Source organism: Ascidia mentula, chromosome 4 (genome assembly GCF_947561715.1).
Source record: "Ascidia mentula chromosome 4, kaAscMent1.1, whole genome shotgun sequence".
Taxonomy (NCBI): Eukaryota; Metazoa; Chordata; class Ascidiacea; order Phlebobranchia; family Ascidiidae; genus Ascidia; species Ascidia mentula.
This window is the reverse complement of record NC_138569.1, coordinates 20,712,991-20,738,802: the sequence shown is the minus strand read 5'-3', so window position 1 is coordinate 20,738,802 and position 25,812 is coordinate 20,712,991. Positions and strand designations below refer to the sequence as shown.

The 25,812-nt window shown below is 37.7% G+C and overlaps 2 protein-coding genes across 4 annotated transcripts; one reads left to right on the top strand and one right to left on the bottom strand.

The window, feature by feature from the left end:
* Positions 1 to 296: 296 nt before the first annotated feature.
* Positions 297 to 10,123, top strand: LOC145897468 (uncharacterized). Of its 2 annotated transcripts, none has more exons than XM_082985778.1 (14): positions 297 to 469; positions 1,965 to 2,212; positions 2,295 to 2,330; positions 2,903 to 2,938; positions 3,303 to 3,417; positions 4,407 to 4,646; positions 4,924 to 5,060; positions 5,232 to 5,363; positions 5,869 to 5,934; positions 6,927 to 7,023; positions 7,620 to 7,658; positions 7,739 to 7,790; positions 8,874 to 9,005; positions 9,302 to 10,123. In XM_082985778.1, exons 1-14 carry the CDS (start codon positions 400 to 402, stop codon positions 9,519 to 9,521), a joined length of 1,620 nt encoding a protein of 539 aa, XP_082841904.1. In that variant the 5' UTR covers positions 297 to 399; the 3' UTR covers positions 9,522 to 10,123. The 2 variants fall into 2 exon arrangements, with proteins under 2 accessions (XP_082841904.1, XP_082841902.1); XM_082985776.1 differs by having other exon boundaries at positions 6,927 to 7,050.
* Positions 9,181 to 25,199, bottom strand: LOC145897467 (E3 ubiquitin-protein ligase UBR2-like). Of its 2 annotated transcripts, none has more exons than XM_082985774.1 (34): positions 25,011 to 25,199; positions 24,605 to 24,718; positions 24,219 to 24,297; positions 23,713 to 23,826; positions 23,283 to 23,422; positions 22,724 to 22,862; positions 22,499 to 22,561; positions 22,242 to 22,374; positions 21,846 to 21,950; positions 21,352 to 21,539; positions 20,840 to 21,021; positions 20,451 to 20,550; positions 20,208 to 20,336; positions 19,426 to 19,914; positions 18,919 to 19,095; positions 18,541 to 18,623; positions 17,940 to 18,067; positions 17,446 to 17,609; positions 17,039 to 17,135; positions 16,758 to 16,915; positions 16,168 to 16,349; positions 15,353 to 15,582; positions 14,732 to 14,891; positions 14,158 to 14,485; positions 13,891 to 14,094; positions 13,566 to 13,754; positions 13,413 to 13,499; positions 12,936 to 13,027; positions 12,408 to 12,572; positions 11,779 to 11,892; positions 11,220 to 11,328; positions 10,663 to 10,757; positions 10,502 to 10,600; positions 9,181 to 9,677 (listed from the first exon to the last, which is right to left on the bottom strand). In XM_082985774.1, exons 1-34 carry the CDS (start codon positions 25,175 to 25,177, stop codon positions 9,536 to 9,538), a joined length of 5,145 nt encoding a protein of 1,714 aa, XP_082841900.1. In that variant the 5' UTR covers positions 25,178 to 25,199; the 3' UTR covers positions 9,181 to 9,535. The 2 variants fall into 2 exon arrangements, with proteins under 2 accessions (XP_082841900.1, XP_082841901.1); XM_082985775.1 differs by having other exon boundaries at positions 23,713 to 23,817.
* Between the last annotated feature and the right edge of the window lie 613 nt (positions 25,200 to 25,812).

Here is a 25,812-nt window from a genome sequence, read left to right as displayed (position 1 = left end):
TTATTGAACATTAAATACAAACACCCAACACAAAATATTTAAAGCTCAATGGCGACTGTTAAATTGTCCCTTGATACTTTTTACAGCCTATGAAACACGTTGGGTTTTTACATTTTAAACGAATTTATTTCCTTTTTGTTTTAAGTGTTACGTTTCAAGGTTATATTGTAGATAAAATCATACTTAGCGAATAATTAACGGAGCGTGAAGTAAAATATTATGTGAAACACTGCTCATTTCCTTCGCTTGAGTGAACACGCGATTATGACAGACAAGATTCGGGCACAGACGGAAAATGGAAGTCTGGGCTCTGGCCATTGGCGCAGTTAGCATGGGATTGTGAAGTGTGTGAGGGGTTTAGAGTAGCAGTGGTGTCGTAATTTCAGGCGGGACGTTAACATGAAGATCACAAGAAAAAGTCGAATTAAAAAACGCAGAGCAGCGAGGGAAGCAAGGACACCAAATCCAGGTTGGTGATTTAAATAAATACCGGTATAGTATACACGACCAGGACTTACCTGTTCAGAGGTTCTGCTCATATGTTCTTTTACTAAGTCACACGTTGAATTCTCGGTGTTGTTGTTACGCATGTAAATAACAAAACAAACTTAAGAAAAACTGCATAACAGAAGGCGTCAATGTGTAAGTAACAGTATTCAATTTTCAAATATTTGTTGTCATGTCGTATAATATCATGACCACAATCTGATTGGTAACCAATGCAAGGCAATAACTGCTAACCCGACACACTGTTTCCTTCAAAAATCAGTTGTATATTCAATATGAAATCATGTTATTCTTTAGTGGGCAAAATATTCTGCGAATTAAATAAACACTGTGGCCATGGGACAAAAACATGAGTCTGGTACTATTTGCAGGTAAAAAAGATCTTTGTAAAATACCTTACACATCAAATTTTGCTTTGGGAGTCATAACTTTTATTATTATCTTTTTGTTTTCTATATAAAGATATTGATTTTATTGCTATTTTTTTACTTTTGTGTAAAGTCATGAATTGTATGCACTACTAATTGGAAGTGGGCAATTCTCGCCTTATGCAAATAGGTTGCAATAGCTTGCTCCTTTCAAAAGTCATCAGAAGAAATTAACCGCCTTTGGGAATTCTTAAGATATCACATACAAATATGAACTTAATTTTCATCACATACAAATAGAATTTCATGAATTCCTTTTCACATTTCCTAAAGTATTTCTGTTTTCAAAGCGAAAAATGTGATTTACACATTAAATGTTTGTTTTGTTAAGAGTGCAACTGTTCTATAGGAAGTTATAAAGTATTACCACATATTGTTTACACAAATGATTCATTGCAGACTGGTGTTATATTATGACATACAACCAACACTTGTATGAGTGTCTGAATGAACACAATTTTCATTAGCTATCTACAAACATCTTTATTTCTCTGCTTAGTTTGGGATATTGTTATCAGTTTCTTTAAGGATAAATGTATCCAGTGTCCGCCCACTTTCATGTGAGTTCTTTTTTTATGAAGGGACTTCCATGTACCTTCCTACAGTGTTGTATGTAATATGGCAGCTAAATCCAAGCAGGCAGGAAATTGGGAACTTAATTATTGTACGACCAATGAGCTCCCAGACAAGCATTTCCTTTTTGAGGGGGTTTCTAGTCATGGTGCACAGATTTGGTTGCTGTAAACTTTGCAAACAAAACAATGAACCAACCACTGATGTAGGATAAGTTGCAAATTTGTGATTGTTTGACATTATTCAACAAAAGGTTATGTGTATTAATCATAATGCATATAGTTTATTGTGGCATCATGGTTTAACTTTCAGTCATAAAACATTGAAAAAAACACTGTTTTTCAACAGTATTGCTGGACATGTTTTATTTATTCAAAACAGTTTGGCAAGAACTTATGCCATCATGAGTTAAAAATGACGTGGTTGGTGTATCTCCAAATCTTTTTGTTGTTTTAGAATCATCAGATGATGAAACCCATCTGAAGCAAAAACGATTTCGTCGAAAAAGACGTAAAAAGGAAAATGACTATGAAGAAGATATCATCGATGGATTCTGCATTAAAAGCTTCAAAACTTATCAAGCCCTTCTGCAATCCAAAAACAGTGTTTCTCCTTCAGTTTTTGTGCCAGATGATCCTATGTCTAATAAAAAGAAAGAAGAAAGTACTGAAACAAGTTCTGCAAATGCCCGCGAGGAATCTTATGTAAATCATTTTTTAATTTTTTATTATTTTGTTGCTTGGTTTTTGTTGTTCCGCTTAAACAGTAGCCCGATTTTTGTTTCAGGCAAGTTCTGTGAGCACTTCTTGTCGCGGTTATTTGGTGAGGTTTTGTTTGATATTTTGTTTGCATGTTGTTGTCCAATGCTTGCTTGTTCCTAATTTTAAATGCATAAAAACTTTATCCCAGTAATGATGTTTGTTTGAATTTTTTTGTAAAAACAGTAAAAAATTTTTCTCCAGACAATTGCTATTTGTTGTGATGGCAGAGGCCAGAAATACTGGAATCTCACTGACAGACCTATTGCAATACACAAACATATATTTTATTGTTATCTTTTCATTTTCTATATTGAGATATTGATCTTATTGCTATTTTTACTTTTGTGTAAACCCATGAGTTGTATGCACTACTAATTGGAAGTGAGCAATTCTTGCTGAATGCGATTGAGTTACAGTAGCTTGCTCACATTTTTTTGTACCAAGCAATGATTTCAAAATCATGTTTAACATGTCTGAGAGTTAAAAAGCCTGTAATTTTGTTTTCATTTGTCGGCAATGTGCAATTTAGCAATTATCCACACCTGTGGTTTGGTATTAACCACAAACTTTCATTAATTGTAACCTCGAGATTAAAGTTTGAATTTTTTTAACTTCTGTTTTATTTCAACACAGGGAGAGTCAGAAAAAAGTGAGGGAGAAGAACCGAAGGTAAATTGAACATTTATTTTTGGTGATTTTTGTCTCATGTTTTTGTTCTCGGCCAATCGCATATGTTTCAAAACCAGTATTGAAGCCACAAAATCAATTCTTCTGATACAAAATGCAATTACTGCGGTCTTGCCAAGGTCATACATAAAAAAAAAAGATAATGCGTCTGACTGTCACCATTTTTATGAATAATTAGTTTGATAATAATTCCTTTGTTTTGACATAACGCACATGAGGTGAAACCTACCATGTTGTGCAGCTACAGATGGTGGCTGGATTTTAGTAATTATAAGTGATGCCTCGTTTGTCATCAGGCACTTCCTATTCATGAATAACAATAACCCAAAACATGACGCGTTTTCAGAAATCTGACGATGAAACATTCTTTCAAGCGCGAAAGTCTGCAAAAACATCTGCGCCGCTACCACTCAAGCCAGAAGAGCCAATTGTTATCTCCGATTCTTCCACAGAACGGCAAGGTAGGGTTGACAGATATTTAAATTTTTGTTTGCTTTGAGAGGTGTCTATTGATAAACAGTGATAGGATGAAGATAACAGGTGTTATTGTTTGTACCTGAAATCAATGTATTTAGTAGGAAGCAACCAGGACACAAAATCAATTGACAGATAAATACATACGTTTCAGTTGGTTTACCGCGGACATAAAAATGACCAGGCGTCTGCATTGTGCACACAAGAAATTTTCATGATTTCAGTTTCGAGAACTGCAGAAACTATTAGCTTTTTTCCATTCAATTTTAGTACATCATAAGCCTGTGTTTGACTCCATCCGTTCGAAACAAGAATTATACAAAGACATGACACTTTTGTTGATGGGTATCATCAACAATTTCCGGGGATGCTATAGACTTGTAAACCTACTTTTAGAATCAAGGCAGGATACGAAAAAGTTGAGCCAAAGACCTCGCCTAAAAATCTCGACCAACGGGAGAAAATTGCAGACAAATAGGCTTATCACAGATGTACAATTGCCCAACAAGCTTATGTAGGAAGTACATTGAGGGGCTGAACAACTTTCAATGTTGCACTTGTATCAGCGTACTATGGTGCTTGAGATTTGAAGTGTTTAGCGAGGCATGTTGATACAGCACAAGTGGTTTTGTTCGAAATTGTGCTTACTGGCATGCCAAGGAAACCACTTTACATGTCTTGGTATGAGTATAGCATTGTGAATGTATTTTTAGTAGCTTAATACATGTCAGGTATTGCCAAACAAAAATTCTCATTCTTTGCACAAAAATAGATACTGGCACATAGATATCTTATGACTTCAACATAATGAAACTTATTCTGTATTGTCGTTGAACTCATAGTTTGTATTGTTATAAAATACTCCCTAGTTTACGATTTGCTTAACCTAATAAATTAAAACATATTCACATAAAGTTTAGCAAAAAAATGTAAATAACAGTTGTCCTTCAACTGATCTTTCAATCCACTTTTTCAGGTTCTCCCCCCAAACCGAAGAAGCAGACATCCCACAGACCGAATCGACTTGCAGCAGAGTCAAGAAGAAGTGCTGTTGTCATGCCGATGGCCACGGTTGCCAAGCCAACTTCACTACACCACCAGCCATCTTCATACAAAGCTCTTTCACCAATGCGGGGTGCAAAACATGTGCCAAGACCCTACACATTACCCACGCCCTCTTTACCTTCTGCAATAAGTCCACAGCAAGGTTTTATAGGTATATGATAATGTTCTGAAAGCAGCTCTATAAGTTGTGCGTTCTCAAAATATCTTTTCTTATGCTATTTTTATTTATAGTCAATACTTTTTTTCGTAAATTTTCTTCTTTTTTTGTTTTTGTAATCTTTAACTAACTCCACATATAAAGGTGGATTTGTAAATGTAACAATGTTTTATTGCATCTAATTTTTGTTTTTACATGAGCTAAAAATAATACAGAGCAGAAATGTTGTTGGAATTTAGTTCGAAGTGTAACATGTTAGTCTTTGTTTAAGATCATCAAAGTTTCCTTCACGCGGAGTTAAACAGTCGATTCCTTGCATCGTCGAGACCACCGCAGCGTACAGAGTTCCATCAGCACACTCACCAACATACTCATCAACACACCATCACCAATCCATTCGAACCCATGGTATTTACCTATTGGTGTCATGACATTTTGTATATACCATCTTGTTTTGTAGCAAACTTAATCAAACTTTCTGTACAGTGTTTGAGTGCTATCTGTGATAGTTTCCAATTTTTGTTGATTCAAAAATAATTCACTGGACCCCGTGTTGTAAATCCTATTTTGTTCTCACAGCCTCCCTATTACAACCTGATGTACAACCATGGGGCATTCCAACAGAAAATATCATCATCCCTGCCTCCAAGACTTTTATCGGGGTCTCTACGTAAAGATCATCCAGTTCCTGCATACAGATCATCCAGAACAGTGAGTTTTGTTGCTTACTACCTTGTTAAGAAACTGAATTAAGTCTGTAAGGGATCAGTGCATGTTTTTTTGTTGCCATTTAAAGCACGTAAGACAATATTAAGGAAGGTATCGGTAAATTGTAAAACCAAATTCCATACACCTCAACTAATCTCATATCAAATCACATGTTTTTTTTGCATTCTGTTTGTCATCTTTATGGAAGTGAAGTCGCTGAAACATTTTTTAATAACCTTCTATGCCGGTGTCAGTTTTTAAGGACACTTTGTTCATTTGAAAAATATTTTTTTTTTATTTTCAAAGAAAAAAGGAGGTGCTACAACTATCATAAATCTCACAGAATGCAACAAGTCTTTAAAACATACAAATGCTCTGTTATAAAGTGACTTCATTGCAAAGCTACTCGATCCTACTATGTTTGCTTTCACCTCCAATGTGTTGACTCAGCGAGCAATTATAAACGTTGAGCAAAGAGAAGTTAAACTTTACGAGTTTTGCTTTGCAGAAACGTGGAAAGTGGTGCGCTTTGCATGTGCAGATCGCCTGGCAGATCTATAACCACCAACATAAGGTAACACTTAATCTAATGTGTATATTTGATAATTGTTTTGCTACTTCTAGTACTACTTTTAGCACAATGACTTTAATAAGTGGAAAATGCGACAAATATATCAATCAAAACAAAATATCGACTAAAAAACAAACAAAAAAAGAATGTTCAATGTTTGAGAAAATCATGAACCAGCAAGTTTCAGGCCATTTTGTTTCTGATTTGGAAACCTGAATCTGTCCAATAGTCTTAGCTGTAAGGGTTTTATTGGTACAACACAAGTTGTAGTGTAAATCCGAGACATATTATTTTCTTGTGTTTTTTATTAAAAATGCAAACTTTGTATTCAAACACTTAGTAGAAACCAATTGTAAAATTTTAAATGCCCACGCCTTCCAAAATTTGTGCAAAGTGACTGTGGAAGTGTTTCCACAATCTCCACTTGGTTCGTGGAAGCACACCCTGCTTTTGATTTTTGCAAGCAAAATAGAACAGTATTTATCATTCCCTGTTTCAATTCTTTCTGCAATACAACTATGGCAATAACAAACTTTCACACAAAAGGTGAATGTTAATCCACAGAGCAAGGAAGAAATAAGTTCAGTTAGCTCCCCCATGCAAGGCATTCAGAGCTCGCATTGCCTTCAATTTCCTGACAAGCGTTAAATAGTTTCCTTCTGCCTGCATGGCTTCCTGTTTGGGCGCGTATACTACTCGTTGCCAGCCCTCAGTACTTAATAGAGTGGGCTTGTGTGTGTATGTATACGCTGTTGCTTGCGTAAAGTGGACGAGACACCTTAGTTGGCCACTTAAACAAAACCAAACTGTAAGTCACGAACCATTGTTTTGGTGTTAAAATTAAAAAATTCTTAGAAAACTGCATGTTTCAAAAGCTGTGTGTGCATAATTGGCCTGTATTATGAACAATTTTGTGAATCGCCTTAATTTAGGTTTTCAGGTAACTAGTTAGCTTTAGTACTAGTTTCCATGATTAAAAATGAATATTTTTTTAGAACAAGGAAGGATCCACGACTTTATTAAAACCCCACCACCACCACCACAAGTCATCCTTCCATACTCCTAACCATGCACCCAACCATGTCCCCACTGGTGACCCCGCATCCATCCTACCTACAGGTGAATACAAACCCGTGAATTTGTTTCTATTAATTAACTAATATTACGGCCACAGAAGGGTGGGTGTTATCGGTGCAGCATTTTGGGGATGTTTGACATAAAATGCGCGCATACATCGAAAATGTTATACTGTCAAGAAAAATTGGCCGCGTTTCCGTCGCAACGCATGACAAATGTTCGTAACCACGCAAAATGAAAGTCGTTTTGTTTTCCCAGCAAAATTATCCCAGTTGCAAATTAAAAACGATATTTTTTAGTATTTTCTGTGCACCAGTGACACAAAAATAGCAAAATAATTTATAAATTTTGCTCAAAATTAATTACAAGATGTCAAATCAACCTTTCCAATCCTGTTGGAAATTACGAATACGACACAACTCCAATCCTGCCACTGTGACATATGTACATTGCGCATCATGTACTGTCACATAGAAATTGGAGTATTGATTTTTTGAATTGTAATATTGGCTGAGGCAAGAAGCTGTGTTTACAAACCCTTATATTGCAAGGAATGTTTTTCGGTTACATAATTTGCTTTGTAACGAAACAATCGCTTTTTATCTTAACAGGAAATTCGTTCGGTGGTCTTGGTGAACTCGGCAGTGCAGGTTGGTGCATCGAATTAAATATAGCGGTGTAACTTGGATTGAACTGTTAACACCTGCTCTCTAACTAACGTATGTTTCAGGTTGGAAGAATCGACACACTTCGTCAGTGTTTAAGAAACACATCGAACAATCGTAAGTTAGGTGTTATTTTATGTATTTTTACCGGGAAATGTTGACACGTGTCCAGGGCAGTTGTAAGGTGGCATTGCTTGATCACAAATTATTCAGTGCAACTTGTGTGTAATTAGTAGCTTGCACAGAGCAGCGTACACTGCCATCGTTTATTTCTCAATTAAGCGTTATTCAATCGTGCTGGACTTCAACCTACTAACGGAAGCGCATCATCCAGCTTCACGTTACAAAAGTGTGACCTCAGTCGCATGAACTTTAATTATGAAACGTCTAAATGAACGCCAGCAGTTGTTAATCAAGTACTAACTGCATTGTGGCGGAAGTGCGAAGGCGTTAATGTCAACAAACTGGTGTGAGACCAGCTTATTGATCACATGTTCAGTCTGTACTATTCGTCAGGGGTTTCCAAGTAACTTATCAGGGGTTGTCTACCATCGAACAATCTGTTGTATACTCCTATTTCATAGCTGTTGCCGAGTCTTTATAAAATTTGAAAATACGTTAATTCCCCTATCGCCCTGGTATGGTTTTGTGTGGGAAATTTACCGAAACCAGGAAGAAAGGTTTAGAAACCCCGCATTGCATCCTTCATATGCACCGACATTGTGCTTGGGTCTCCTGGGTATTAAATATTGCGACTTGCGTGAGTTTTCGTCTCGGAATGAAATTTATTCCACTACAATATATATGTTGTTAGATTTTAAATTCTTGCATTATTTTAGCTCAGTGGTTCCCGAAGTGGGTTCTACAAAATATGTGCAGGGTTCTATGAACTACTATCTAGGTTTTAGTTAACCATTATTAAATACTTCGTTAAGTCCACATAGGAAACAAGGGCACACGGACAAAGCCAGTAGAAAACATAAAACAACGCAAATTTTTTTTTGTTCCGCGAACAAAAAAATTTGGGAAACACTGTTTCAAACCAATTGATTTCGAAATGTCTGCATTCAAATTTTTAGAAGGTTTGAAATCATTTCGTTTAGTTTGATATTTGAAGGCACCGAATTACAACTAAATTAAACCAGCACCAATATTTCTACCCAATAGCTTTCCACTCTAAGCTTGTATTTTTGCACACAGAGTTTCAAATCAACGTCTGAAGGCCCACCAAGAACCCCCGAACTTGTTGACTCGACCATCGAGAGAAGGTCATCAAATAATGACCGAACTTACCCGACCCCCACCCCACGTTCTACCACACGCATCCAGCAGGTGAGTCAACTTATTTGTAGCGGTTTGTGAGATACTGGCGTGAATCGTGATGAAGATACCATGCATGCAGGCACTTTGTGACTTGCGTGTTAATCTTTAAAAAAATTAGTCATTTATGTAATTATCTGCCCATGCCCATCTTGCTATATTAATCTCTGAAAAACAGCAGTTGCTATTAACACAGCTACAATAGTTCTTGTATTTCACTCCAACATGTGGCAACATTGATGCGAAAAAGCGCCATACAAAAAACACATACGGAAAAGTTATTGGGGAAAATATGTTTTTGAACTCAGGTACGACTACTATCCGCCGCCACACGAAGGCGGTCTTCTGCCCCCCGGAATGCTGCTTCCCTATCAGTTACCCCCAGGGAGCGCAGGGGGCCACCAGTATTACCCCCCACATGCCGGGCAATTTCACATACCCCTGTACCCCCCAATGTACCCGACAGCGGCCGCTATGAGTTACGGCATTCCGCTGCCCCCCCAGCAGTATTTGCGGCCGCCGCATTAACAGTACAAGCATCACTACATGTGGTCCCAGGCCACGTTTATCCAGCTCCTGTTGGCCTCCATGGCCCTGACGATCTCCTCTGGAACCGTGTGTTCCAACCATACAAGGTTCAGTTCCCGCAGACGTTCCGAATCCAACATGAGGGGATGCCCCCGCCTAAACGAGAGAGAGAGAGAGAGAGAGTGCGTGAGAGGAAGGCAGTTATTTGTTCCTGTGGATTACCGACTGTCACACGACGTTTAAACATTTAAAACATGGAGTTTTACTGCTTGGACCAGGGCGTATGTTGCCTTTATACATTCTTCTGCTTATAAGCTCAAGTTTTTTTTTTTAGAAAACTCAACCTCTCGGTTTAATGCTTGTTTTGTTGTTTTCTATGTTGCCTAAAATGAAATTCCCAAATCGTCAACTCTTATATTTAGCACTAATTTATTTTCGTGTTTCGCCGCCTACGTTTATCGTTCGTGATTCTTCTCCGTCGACATTTTGTTTGTTTTATCGCAAAAGTGTTTTTCGTGCTGCCCCAGCCTCTCATCATGGGGAAATCACCATTTTTTCTTGCGTTTTTGCAAACTCGCTATTAAAAAATTACTCAAAAATAGGTTGCATTGTGGTCCTTGCATGTGGCAACGTGTTGAAATTAGAGAGATTTAGGTTTATATGAATCCCATTTTTGGGTCCCCTATATTATGGTTTTCCCACCCGTAAAGTTATTTTGGGTCGCTTGTTTTTAGCAAAACGATAAATTATTTGTAGTATCGCGTTCGTAGCTGTTCCGTTATTTTGTTTGGGGGGAAGGTTTTCTTGTTTACTGCGACAAGCTCACTTTTACATGACTTGCAAAATAAGAGTTTTTTTTTTAAAAATGGGAACAGCGGGAATGAAAATTTCAGATCTCCATTGTTCTTTGCACTGTGTGGCAGTGAACCCTGCAGTGGCAAAACCAAAAGTAGTTGCAATCTGTCCAGTCATGCACTTACCTCAAACCCTGGTCAGTCTCCCCATACTCATCCAGGTACGGAGCTGGTCTGAAAGTGCCGCGAGAATCGTTTATCAACACCACAGTACTTTCACGGACCCTGTAGAGAGATAAAAATGACGTCATGTTGATGGAATAAAAGATTACCGCTCGGGGACGCACCTGAGAAACATTCCGTACCCGAAGTTGCATTGGAATGCGTGGTAAGTACAAGCACCCACGTTGCTTTCATTAAGACTTTGTTGACAGCAATAACTCTACAAAATTGACAAAGGGTTGTTTTTTCTGTGCGATTGGTGCTTAATTTTTTTAACTAAGCACTGCATATCTTTGTTGGAATTTTCTACAATATTACATGGTACAGGTTTCTAAAATATCGCTTTCGTTGCGAGATGTTTATAGTGCGGCCGGTTGGAGGCGCCGGTATTCCCAAACTGGGTTCCGCGGACCCCTACGGTTCCATGAGCTACTATCTGGTTTTAAGCAAAAGTTTCTGAACATGTCCCTTAATGAAGCCATCCTTGCCAACTTTAATATTCTTGCAGAGTATAAACCTCCTGATAACACTGGTATATGTATTTAAATATTAACGCGCCTATTTCTCTCCTTTTTTTACTTTTACCCATTTCCGATATTAACACAAACGATGGGAGATGCCGGACGTGACTTGTACCCACGGCAACTACGGAAACCATTTTCTCAATACACAAACACCTTACCTGGGAACACAGCATCTGCCCACAAATTAAACACATGGTCGGGTTGACCGAATCGTCATCACTTCGAAACCGGGGACACACGAAGTTTGCTCCCATAGCTATGACGTCACTGTGGAGAAAGAAGAATCGATGACGCGTCGTTGTGGTCGATATACGTGTTAATATGAGGTTTGGTTTGTGAAATTATGCAACATGCTTTGTCCACTACGTAAACCTTGTTTGTGGCTTAAGTGTGATTCAAGAGCGAATGTTATGCGTTGTGAGGTAGCTAAACAGGACCGGAGTATTCGTTGGATAACACGCAAAAATCTTAATTTTCACCTTTTTGCGCAAACTTCTTTTGAGGTTTTTTCAACACAATTGAATTTAAATATGCAAGAACCAATATGCCTCAATATTTAACAGTTGGCAGTAGTGGTGGTGGTTTACATGTATGCAGTCTCGTGACTTGTGCAACGACTCAAACATCGATTAAATAGTTTGTTTTTACCAGAAAAGCTTGTAGGTCGGGTTAAAATAAAAGTTGGAGACTTCTGAAAGCTTTTGGATATTCGCTCACCTGTAATCTTGAGCAAGAGGTACCAGGACATTTATTTCGGATAAATCCGGATAATGAACCTTTGCCGATGTCGTTTCTTTGCACCGTTCGATAACATCTGGATGTGAACACCACCTGTTGACAGAATAACATCTCTACATTCGAACGGGTGTTAACTAAGTATGGGAAAGATTTGGACAGCAAGGCCAAGCTTTGAAATCAACTCATCTGGCAGGTAGTTGTTTATCTGAAAGGTTATTTTGTGCTGGAATAACTTCTGGCCCGGGGCTTACAGAAGGCATGCGGAAAACGTGTATGACGTCATAAAAATTAACCATCAGGGCAGGGTTTGCAAGACAATTTACACAAATTCGACTCGCAAAGTGCCAAGAATATTTCCAAGTGCACAAAAAAGTTTGAAACCCACTGAACTAGGGAACTCTGTGACGTCGTGGAAACCAGAGAAAGAAGGCGGTGGTCGCTAACATTGTACGTTTTTGTTTACATGAAGAAAACGAAGCTGAAATGTCGGGAATATGGGAATGGAATTCAAATCCACCAGGGGTTGTAATAATTATCAAAATTTATATTAATGTTTATCAAATTAATAAAATGAAAAGCTTTTAGAAAAATAACTCGTTTATTTTCACCTCTGTACAAGTGGATCAAGACTACAGTTTCCCGAAATATCGAAATATTCGTGGACGGTTTTTGGTAAATCGAGATATTCTAACAAGGACACAAAGTTATCGTCGCCCTCCAAGCTGGTCGGGTAAGGTTTGTTGGTGACGTAACGGGTGAAAAGTGAGCACGATCTACAAGAAAACATCAGTTGATTTCTCCTTACAAACACACATTCAAGTGGTTGGTATTTGCTGACCACTGCGATAATACAAAAGGCAATTGCCCGTATTGCATAGAAACGTAGTTGTGAATTTAAACAAACCAGAGCTAATATGCAGCTATACATTATGCTCCATACAGGTTGCTTTGGCTTCCTTGTTTAAATTAGTAAAAAGTGTTTTGCACCTAAACATAGATATGTTTTACTTATTTAAGACACGTTAGAGATAACTTCCGCCATCGCCAGTTTAATAAAAATGGTGTAATTGTTCCAACCCCATGGTTATATTTTAGAAGTGACCAAACCTGTTTAACAACGGCCCCCAAAAACTTACCTAACAAAAGGTTGAAACGATGTGAATATAACTTTGTGGAGTTTTTCATCGCAAATTCGAGTGCAGGTCGGCAGGTTGGCGTAAGATCGTACCTAAAAATCAAATACAAATCAAATACAAAGTTTTTACAGAAAGTTTCTTTCCCCAGAAAAGTGTTGACCAGAAGAACATAATGTCAACTCTCCAACAAACGTTTACACGGCATTCCAAATCTTTCGGCAAAGAGCCAATTACTTGCGCCACCCGGTGGCATATCCACCCAACATGACATTTCCATATTTACTAAGTAACTACTTTCCCTCCCGTAATGCGCTGAGATGTACTGTCATATGGCAAGTTGTCGCCGATGTGCGGTTTCTCACTTTATCTTCAGTATTGTTTAAATACTGAGGTGGGGATAAACTCAGAAATTCTACTAATCCTATTTTCTCGAGTCGGTCGTTTTGTGGTAATTTTACATAATGCAATTCTCCTTACTTGATTAAAGAGTTGAGACAGGGTTGAATCGTTGTCAACTTCACCGCACACTTGTCTTAAATCGACGAACAGTATAATCTGCACAATCTGTGAAACACAAAACACGTTCCATAAACCATTCATAATCATCCCACTTAACATTAGGGAAATTACCTGCGCCAAAGAGGTGATGCTGAGTAACCGTGCACCACGGTGGGATGCACCAACCGGTATATCCCCCAGGGTGAGACTTGCGAAGTAGAAGTGGGCGTGGCAGGCGAATATGTGCTTGCAGAGTAGAGGCGTGGCACTCTTGCCCAGCACAGTGCGAACGACAGCCTCGCGTGATTTTTGAAACAGTCCCTGCACGCGAAACCACACAGGTTACACAAAAATAACTGTGACCAGCTGCTAATTTTGCCATTGGTGTTTTCGACTGAGTGGCCGGTTCGGATTTCTATGGAAAGTGCGTTGTACCCCGGCACGATTTAAAATTTACCTTGTGACGATTCGCCAGTATAACGGATGATCGCATAGTGCTGGCGAGTGTCTGGCTTACTCGGATGGAGGGTGGGGCCATCAGGGGACGATTCCGGTAACGGGCCACCGCCTCGACCACTTGACACGTGGTGGCAGCAGCGAGCCAGAGAGGCAAACACGGATCTTCGGATTCAGAATCGCCCGGACAGTTCATATCAAAACTCTACGCGATAATAATTCGTCACAGTTTGTTACGTCATGCGATGACGTCACACACGAAAGTCACCTTGTTCATCGTATCAAGGACGAGCCTGATGGAATCCCCTTTTCCATCCTCTCCGACTTCCTCCATCGTTGCCATGGCAGCCGTGGACGCTTGTGACTCGCTCATGACGTCAGACGCGTCATGCCACACGTCACAGTTATCCTCTGACGTCACCATGTCTTCCAAGTCGAGATGGGCGACAACTTCCTGCTTCGTGTCGTCTGTTGGCGGGTCGACCAAATCCTCCATGGTTTTCATCCAATTAGAGAGTGACACGACACCACTTGGTGGGCCAAAGGTCGGGACCTTGTCGGGTGAGATAACAGGGAGGACACAGTTGCTTAAACGGCTGCGGAGGGAAGTTTTTTGAAATAAATTTTCATTCAAAAAAGTACATCTATAAAGGTTGCTACGGAAACGTCGAAAGAAATTATTCTTAAAATTGGGAATTTTTTTGTCTCAAAAAATAATTTATGAAATACACCCTGATAAAAATTGATGTGTGACAACCGTGACGTCGAAAGAAATCAACAGTTCTGTGTTGTCAGAACCTTTTGCAATGAGAATTTAGACTAAGTGAGTAAAATGACGTCACCTGCAGAGGGGACACAGATACTCATTGCGATCTGTGGAGAACACGGAAAGAAGACGACGCACGCGGTGATGTCGGCTCTCCTCTTTGCTCTTCACTGTAGCGAAGAACTGTTCCCAACAACGGTAGTGCATCACGTGACTACACGAGCTCACGTGGATTCCTGGGGAAAGGTTAAAGTGTTTATGGTGAAGCGAGCAGGTGAGAACGGGTTATTTGCAAAACAGCGTGTATGATGTTAAACTATTTTAACGTAATATATTAAGTTAACGTGGAACCGGTTGAAATATGGTTGTTGTATAGTTTTAATTTTACGCAAAGTTTTGCCATAACCATGTTACAAGCACTTTAAGCACAATAGAGAAACGGTCATTTTTCTGCATATTTCAACGATTCAAAAACTTTTTACAATCGCTCTACACTTTCATCTGAATTTCCAGAAAGTGAATGTTAGGGTTTGGAAACAAGATTTGCTGTAACTTTAGGTTTTATTTCACATTTCGTAAGAAGTTCTTTGGAAAATTTAACATTAACTTAATGTCGTTCCAAAATTTACGTGAAGGAGTTTATGAAACAAAACTAGCATGACAAATTCCCCTAAATAAAAAAATAGACCAAGCTTACCGGCCGGAAACGTCATATCCGGAAGTATGCGATAATCCAGATCGACGTTGACGTGCTTCCGTTTCGCGAGGACACTCGACCTTTGCACGAAAGCGGAGATGACGAGACAATCACTCGACACCGAGTCATCCTGGCATAAAATGCAGACTTTCGGTTCATCGACGTCGGCTTGGGACATTTGTCGTCCAACGGGAGTTGCAGGTTCGGGTTCCACGACCGGCTCCTGTGGCCTGGATTGGACAACACATGATATGGGTTAAGAACTTTCAGCTTTTGTGATAGTCGTGGATTATTTCAAAAGCTTTGAGTGGATGCGCCCACACATTTAGCTCAATATTTTGCTAGGAAAAGTTAAGGAATTACCGGTGGTCGGATTAAGCCGATTGCACCGGTTCGCGCGAACCTGTTCTTGGAATTTAATGACCAAACGAACCGTATGTGTAGAACTATGTTTTACTCCAAGCACTGTATTCCCGCTGTTACTGTGGCATGATGCTAGTAAGAGAACTGGATTGTAATATATTTGAATCTTACCACTGGGAATAACTAAATAAAATGATGCTTTGATTTAAAAGTGAGTCCAATATCTGGTGGACGTTCAAAAAGTAGCGGAATAAGTTTGATCTCTAATTTTACTAAAAACTTGTCAACCTAAAGCTTACACAAGATAAAAATAAAAATAGAACAGTACAATCGCAGCACCAATGTGCCAAACCATGCAGTTGGACACAACATTTACCTAACCTAAAACTTCAAAAGGAATTATGCACACACAACAATGTCTAACCCTCGAAGCAGTGAATTGGCAAACCTACTTTTCTGGGAGAGCTTCTTGGGTGGAAGATTGACTCTGCATCTCTGCATCCTCTGAGGTCGTAATCTCCTCATTCAGAGTGGGATTCACAACCAGGAAGTTCTTCTGCTGGAGAGACATCTGTGACATGAGCTTCCTCCTTCTGTCTTCAGCTTTCTGCTTTCTTATCAGTCTCTCGCTTTCCTGGCAGAAGATGAAATTGTAACATGATGATCAACAGTGAATCATGTTGTTTTATGCAAAGTCTATACTGCAATAGGATGCTTTGATGAACACAAACTATCACATTTACACTAGTTTGATTAGTCAAGCTAAAAACCGCAGCAATGTTGTTCCTTAGTTCACTATCATGGTTTTGTCAGGAACAAAAACTGCCAAATTCCGAAAGCAGCAATAGAAAGAGAAGCTCAATCAAATCAAGAAGAATCTGGCCCTCACTAAGGCATTGTCTTATGTCTGCGACATTTTGCAAGTAATATGTAGATGAATAAAGCAGAAAGCATCGGTTTAGTGTGAATTAACAGAATACCATACAGTTCAACCCTTGCTCTCCTTGAAATAACAACACTCCCCACACAAAACAATAGTTACCCCATCTTTGACGAGCAGAAAGCGGAAGTCCTCACACTCGATTCCTTGTCTACGATTCTCAACTTCTTCCACGCCGTTCATGATCCAAGCAATGTTGTCTTTGTGGAGGCTGGCAGCTGGGAAATCGGATAAACGACGCAAGCAGTCCAACAGTCCACCTATATACAATTAAACAAGTCATAACTTCGAAACTTGCCAGAAGTTTGTTTGAGTCTGCACACCGATCATGAACAATGCCATTTAATTTAAAAAACGATGTATAATAAAATTAATTTTCTCACATTTTTGAGCCTTATCACAGAATTGGAAATAACTGGATTGGTCGGCGATCACCCTTTCCCTCTCCTCCAAGATTGCAAAACCAATCAGGAACAAAATCTGGAACAACAACAAATATTAAATGGAACTGAATATCATAAATAAAATAAAACTTGAAAAAAAACAGGATAATTGTAAGTGGAACATCTGAGAATTTCCTCAGGTCTTGTGTACATTTGTTTTGCAACAAGAAGAAATGAAATTACCAAGTACGTTGTTACATCCAATGTGATTAAGCCAGCACTGCACATTTTCACAACACCAAGCATTTATGAGGAAGGATTAAGCAATACAATACAAGAGGCTGAAGGCTTATTCCAAAGCTGAGTAGTGGGGAAGAAACAAAAAAGTCAAAATTTTTGCTGCACACCTTTTCGAAAAGCTTGTCGGACCATCGAAGTGTTTGTGCGGCCGACTCATCCAATAATCTCTCCAGTGTTTCCTTGATAAAATGGATGAGAGTAGGGCAGTGGAGGAGATCGGGAACTTTTGAAAATAGTGGCACAAAAGGAGGAGAAAGATGGGGCATGAAAACTGCAAAAGTAATGTTTCTGTTAGAATTCAAAATGAAGAGCAGTGTTTCGCCGGTTTTTAATCAGATTTTTACTGCTACATAAATATACATTGCATGGCAGATGTATACGTAAATTTATTGAAATATTTACCATTATTACTAAGCTGGGTTTTCTTGTCAGACTTTACACAAACATTATTGTCATGCTTTAAATATTCAACGTTTAAACACAATTTACGTTGAATTTTCGTGTAAGTTCTAGTGTTCCTGAATGCTCAAATTTAAGGCAGATCCATTGAGTACAGCATGATATGCAGCAAAAATATCTCTAAAGATACATTGTCACTTACTACATGATTGGTTTGCTGCTTTCTTTCTGCGGATAACTTCGTTTTGTGCATTGGTTTGTGCGGTCGGGGTGCTGTAGTGGAAAAAGCATGGAGACACTTTGTCCAAATAACTTTCTTTTAGCTCATACCTGTTGAAAACAATTGCAAATTAAAAAAACACTTACAACAAACAAAGATTCACAATATCAAGGAGTGTTTTGCACTTTTATCCTAAAAAATATTCAACCCACAAAATCCCATAATTTCAGTTGTTCAGTTAAAAACCTTTTATTACAAGAAAAATTGCAAAAACTATGGTGAAACATAATCCAGATCACAGGTAAACCAACTTTAAAAGTGCTCTTTTTAAGCCTCAACACCATTCCATCATTTTGGTTAAACTTCAACAGCAAACAAAACCACAATAAAAGTTTATAGTTAGTGCACCATTCAGTTACAGTCCATCACTACCCTGCCATGAAAGCCACACAGAAGACACAGAAGACACAGAAGACAGAAGTTTACTGCTGACAACGAACCATAATTACATCACAGGCAGAAATTGTGCGCATATTTCATAGGCAATCAGTAGAATATTAAGTGTTATGAACAAAAAGGATACCTTGCAACTGCCGTAGCACTTGTTGCAGTTTTGTAATCAGCAACTTCTTCAAGCATCTTTTCCCACCCTGGGGTTTCACTAACCTGCTCAACAAAGCATAAATAAAATTATTCAAAAAAAAAAATCCTAACATAGAAGGGAATATTGTTTTACCAACTTTTTACAAGAATAAAACTCAATGCAAAACCACTTAATGAACATCATTAGTTACTGAAACACGTAACTCCCAAATACAAAATTTGTGTGAAAATACAGCAGACAAGAAATTTCCTATCTTTTAACAGTACACGGCTGATTTTCTAATCCACTTCACCAAAAATAGAACAAACTATCAGAGGGTTTTGGCCACTGAAAAAACAATCTAATTACATGTTGTACCTCATCAGGCAGATGTTTGTTGATTTTAGAGTGGGGTCTCGGCCCACTTGCAAGTATATGAATCAGCTCATGTCGCGCGATATCTGCAATTGTCACTTGTCCGACTCCTTCCGTGAATCGTTCAACACAAACATAGATGAGGAGGGACAACAACTCATTGTGCAAAGGAGTCACAAACTGTTGACACAATTGTTTACATTCAAAACGAATATCGAATTCACAGGAAGTTTCACAAACTCTGCAATGCAGTTTCTAGTGCGAGTAATTATACACAATAGACATGACATGTGCATCAGTTGTTGTGCTTTCATGGTCAATAAACCGTGTCTTGCCCACTAAATGTGTTCTCAACATTTTGATGTGAGCAACAGGTCAATGTTCAAGTATTTAATAAATTCATTTGAATAAAATGATTTTAGTTGAACATCAAGCACCATAACCTAACTAAATACTAAACATGGAACAACAATTTGAGTAACCATATATATTACTTTAAGGCACACTTACCCCTGCTATTTTCGGTTCATCATTTAGCTTTAGTCGAGTGTGCAAAAGCACGAAAAAGTCGTTTGGATCAGCCAAAGCTGCACAGAGTTGTAACATCTGCAGGTCACGGTCAAACGCCTCAGCACGGCATTGGTTGTCATGACAATAGTAAACCTGATTGGCCAATGACAATCCATTTCTGCGCCAGCATCCAGCAACAACTTGTGCACAAAGGCTAACAGCTTGAAGGCTGTGTTCTGCCAGTGTCAGTACGTCCAAATGCATTCCGGAATCTCTAACACTTATTCCAAGTTTGCCGCACTGCACGAGAAGGCCCGCTGTGAGTCTTGTCAATGGAACCAACACAGAGACGGGTTTGCTCATGACGTCAAAGTCGGTGAGAGTGTACGTTTTCCCGTTGTAGACAACTGATGACTTTGAGTTGTGCAATTCCTGCTTTTTTTGAAGCTGAGTAATTGCTTCATGCAAACAACCAATCAAAACATCTTTCTGTAACAATAGTAAACACGTCGGGTCAATACTATAGGAGCATCTAAAAACATTTATAGTTAAGTTAACAGGAGGTATACCAGTCTGGATTTTTGTTTGCAATAGTTTTGACTGATCTGTTGGTAGAAATAAAAGAGTGATTTTCACCCTCATGTTTTAATTTTAATATAATCAAGACAAGTTGGCTCACAACTCTCGGACGGAGCCAAAGTTCTAAATTTAAGACGAACTGGTTAATTGATACTTAAAGACAATGTAGTTGTTCATCAAGTAATAAATTATGCACTACTTACACTGATGGAGCACCATTGATAAAGTGGTTTTAAAATAGGAATCAGTCTCATGAGCAATGTGATGCCAGTTTCCCATTCCTGGTCGTATTCAACGTGACGATCACTTTTATGAACCACAGAATCCATTCCCTGTGAATATTTTTTATAAATAATTGCAAAATACAAGAAAACGGTTTTGGACTGTGTTCGATGATGCATAAAGAGTTCACATTAGTAACTGTCTCGTCATTCTTGACAACTTACCTCCAGGACATAGAAAAAGGCAACAAAAGTTCTGAAAAATTGTTGGAACTTTTTTTGTAGCTTTGCATCCCAATCAGTTGGAACATTGGACAGAACATATCTAGAATAACATCATATATTTATCTTTGTACACTTTCCAAACCCGCTTTTAAAAATAACAACTTTAAACAATACAATATAATGATATACTTGTGGAGATATGTACAGTTCTACACTCAAAAACTTTCAATATGAACCACTTGAAACCATATTTCAACACTTTCAGGTTTACATGTAGCTGAGCGCTTTGCTTATCAATTATGTTGAGCAAAAGATTTTAAAGAAATCAAATCTTAACTTCTTTAACACTCAGGAGCAAAATCCTGTAAAGTAAAATCAACGAAACATACTTGATATTGTAAAGTGCGTACAACATCCTTCGAAAGTTTGTTCTCATTTTACGATTGTCAAGCTGATAAACAGGGGTTGCATCTGGATTGTCATCGTTGCTTTCGATTGTGGTGCAAAATGCGTTGATCACAGTTTTGAGCAAAACAAGTAGTAGATTTTCTTCGATAATGAGATAACGCACCTAAATATACAAGACTATATTATGTCTTTTGAAATTTCTATATCATCACTTTTGTTATCGTTTTCGAAATAATTTTGGGTTGCAAGCGTGCTAATGAAATAGTGCAAAGTATTTGCGAAATATGCAGAATTGACTGCCTTTCCTTTCAAAAAGGTGCAAATTTACAGCAGGATAAACAACTTCAATGCCACTTACATGAAAGGTGTGTGGTAATTTGTAGTAAACAATGGGAATACAAAATAGACATTAACTTAACTTAGTAGTAAAATTTGTGAACTATGGATCTGTTTGTTAAAGTAACAAACTAAAACCTTAAAAAAGTTTACCAACCAGGGTAGGGACAGTGAAGACCTGAACAGACATAGATAATATGGAATCAGCATGTTCATGGTCATCTTTCAAGAATTCTTTGACCAATTCTTCATAGGAACGGACGTATTCTACTCCAAACTTTTTCTTTGATTCCAGGTGCAGCATCACAACAGCCAGCACTAGTTGGTGATATCCATTTCTTGCACCTTTATTGCAAAAAGCATTATGCTTACAATTGTTTTATTAGAGATCATTTTGCCTTTGACAGTTTTGAAACTAATAATTATTATTTATAACGATTTAACTAGTTTTAAATATTAGGACCTCATGTAACATTACAGTTTCGAGCTTCAAACAAACCTTTATGTGTAAAATACAAAATGTTCATCATTATTTTCTTGCTGTAATTATCATTTATTTTTTTGTTGCCAACCATTAATTACGCATTACTCCAAAGCTTTTAGCTTTTTTCTCAAAACTAAACCAGTTGCAAGTATACAAAATGTTGATACCTTTCCACAGCAAAGCATCGTTCAACATACAAGTGGTGACAAAAGTTGCGTGGTAAGAAGGATCTTCCTTTAAAATACACTGGGCCAAAATAATCCGAAGTCCCTCTGCCACAAAAATCAATTAATTACTTGATGATAACAAACAAAATTAAGGGTATAGTGTTACTGTTATTGCCAGGCTTAGTAAATTTAAAAGGACTACCCTTCTGGCATAAAAGTTGCATGGGTTAAAATAATCCTGAAGAAGTCTGGCCAAAAGGCAGACGAAAGGTCAGTTACAATTAATTCCTCGTAAACTTTAATGCCAGAAGGCCAGTTCCTCTAAATTATGGATGTTTACCATGTATAGCAAAACAAGCTTGATTCACTACCTACCCCATCACATTACAAACCCACCTGACTCTTTAGCAATGGACTCTAGCCAGGACATTAGAAAAAGGGCCAGTTCCTGGTATGCGTAGATACTACTGTGCATTACTCTAGTTTGCAGTGGGCCCGGAATTCGCTGGCGGAAACCTCCCAAAGCATTCTGTAAAGAAAAAAAACATAAAAAAAAAAATTCATTAATTAAACATGGTGTTTGACAAAACACATTTTAGAAGACTATTTTGATAAGGTTATTTACACAGGTAATAAGACATCTTGTTACTCACAGATATAACTGTCTTGCAATCTGTACAAGATTTGTTGTCTCCCAATAAAATAGCTGAGCGGCCCTGAAAATTTTTTGATTTTACCAACTCTCAGTATAAAGCAAATCTTTTAATTCGCTACATGATAAAAAAAAACAAATTTGTTTATTGTGGAGCATGTATATATACATATATATATTGCGAAGTAAAAAACGAAACACACTAACATTGTTGAAAAATTTATACCTCACGGTCGATGAGTGTGGCATAGTCTGATGCCACACTGGATGTGCAGCCAATCGCGTCACTGAGAGTTTTGATCACATGATCAAACGTGTGCGACTCGTCGTTAAAAACAACCGTCACATATTGATCCGATGGACTTCTGTATTTAAATGTACATATGTTGGTTAGATTGTGCTTTTAACACACAAGTTGCAAATGTACCAAAATTTTTGCACACATGTATAGAAAAGGTGGCAACTTTTTTGATACATAAGCAATAGAGCCAATAATGTTTTTATAGTGAGCTGCAGACAGGGCCACTGTTTCCTAACAGGTTACACCAAGATTGGTACCCAATGGTTAATTGTGGCTATCTAATCACCACAAAGTGGAAGTCATGCCGGCTATTTAGCTGAAAAAATCGATGTAAGTCACACCATAGCTGCAATGATGAGACCTATTAGGTTGAAACAGTGCCCCTGTCTGCAGCTGACTAAAAAAGATTAATAATTGTTGCAATGTTTCAGAAGGCAAAAAGTCATATATTTAATACTACAAAGTTAGAGGCCGGCAGACTTACTCAAGATGCAGAGGTGGAGGCAAATCGCTGTGTTCTTCACGGACTGACACTGATGCATCAACAATATAGTGCAGAAGCACCTTAAAAACTTCATTTGCCTTGTTTTGAAGTATGGTTGGAAGTTTGGCTTTAGCATCAGCCTACAATACAAAGCAGTCAGCACTGTAGAAGCCTATGGGTGGTCACAATACCAGGCCACAGTCAGACAGTGCTTAACGTAGGATTGGCATATAACCAATTTGTAATTATTGTTAGTCCACTGAAAAAAACAAAAACAACTCATGTCATACTTTAGAGACACTCCTTTATAAATTGTTCCACATTGGTACTGAAAAAACATGTAACTGCTAGAATTCTTTTTTATAGTGATTTTAAACAAACGCACAAGACAATAAAGAATACACAAACATCGTTAAAAGTAATTCCCTACCGTGTTGCTGTCTGACATAACATCATGTTCACTGCAGGAAGGATATTTTGTCCACGCTTCAGAATCACCGCAGTCACAACACCCACCACCACCCGAAGAGTGAAGCTGAAATTGCTTCAAATTTTAAAATTGCCATGTATTACAATCAGTTCCCCTTTGTGTTTGGCTACTTCAATAACTATACTCTTGCATCATATTTTGTATTTACCACCTTGTAGATTATTAAAGTTTTCGAATAATTTAATCCTAATATTGGTAATGTTTTACTTATTGTAAGGTATTAATATTTTTGGTTCCTGATACATTTGTCCAATCTGGGTTTGATCCGTGATAAAACAGAAACACAACAATGATGATACCAGAAGTGTGAATGCATTTACATTCAATTAAGGCCAAGATGTGTGACCTAATTACATTTTAAACTTACTTCTGTGTGCACAAATCTCAACAAAGTATATGTTCCTATTGTAAGGAGGAAAATTAATTCAACAACCAACACAACTGACCATGTATTTGTGTTTCTTGTGCTCACTTTGCTGAAAGCATTTTCTGCATAATACGCAAGTTCTGTCCACAGCACATTCCCTGTAAAATAAAACAACATTGAACATGATCATTGATTGTCATATCATTGTACATTTACACAGAATGGTTTGAATATGAGTGGAGATTAACTGTAATATCATTGCACCATACAAAAAACTAAAACAGTACAAGAAGAAATAGTCTTAACACAAGTGTGATCCTTATTTTTTTGACAAATGCCTTTAAAATGCCAATTATGTGTAGACCATTAAAAATATTTACAACTGTTTCAGTATATACCTTACTCACCCATGATCATTTTACGAGCATTTTATAATTCTGCAACTGATAATTCAGACAATCTTACCGACAAGTGTAAGTTGCTTCACCACTTTTGAACACATGGCCACATAATTGTGAGGGGTTGTTAAGTTTCTGGATTTCAGCTAGTGCTTCATTTGGGTCGCTTTCAAACAGCCACCTACAAAAAAATTTTCAAATAAAGTTTTATTTCAAAACTACACATGCAATAAAATTATACAAGTTTATGCAATTACACAATGCACAACAAATGTGCTAAATAAAGTTGATTGCACAGAATTTGTGCAGGTATACGAACATTTTTCATATATTAATGTATTATTTATTTTTTTGCATTGATTGCAAATACAATTTTGAAAATTTACTGTTAGTTTGTATGGGAACAAAAACAGAAGAAAAAAAACTTCAGAGCTTTTGAAACGCGCTGAGGTGTGCATGAATAGTAGTCATACCATGCAATTTTGTCTCTAATCCCTTCACATGTTTCATTGTTTAAAGCTTCACCAACATTCCAAGCATCATAACTTTTCAGCAAATTTGGTTCCTCTGAGATGAGAAGTTTGTAAAAATTTTCCTCAAAATCTCCAACAGCTACGCTATTTGGACTAAGGGAAACCATTTCCCAAAAATGTATTTACTTACAAGCTAGAAAAAAAAGCGATTATAAAACCAAAATTATTGTAGTGTCCTGTTCTCTTTTGCTGCGAGGCATACTACAAATTAAACAGGAATGCTCTTCTGGAAAAAGTATAACTTTGCAAATTCCAACATTGTACTGTACCATACTTAACTGACATATTGTAACCATGTGCAGTCGTTTTTTAAGTTTGGCTAACTAAGATCAATGAAAATTTACAATAAATTGTCAAGATACGTTACAGAGTTTTTAGTTTCAGATTTTTTTTAAATTTTGGTCTTTATAATACGTAATGCACGACAACATCTATGGGTATTGCGTAATCAAAAATATTTGACAAGTTAGCGCCACAAACAAATACAGACGGAGAACATCTACCTTCGTCAGGATCCAAAAACACCGAAGTAAAATATTAATTGAACGTGACTGGGCTACACCAACTTTAACCACAGTGACATCCAGCGCTAGAAGGTCAAAACAACACTTGTTATGCGTAATAAAATTTTCAAACCATGCTACAATTATTATTTTTTTTAATATGCCAGACAAATTATTCTAAACTTTGACTTCTTGCGGTAAAGTTGTGTTTTTATTTTGCCAAATTTGTGTGATTTTGC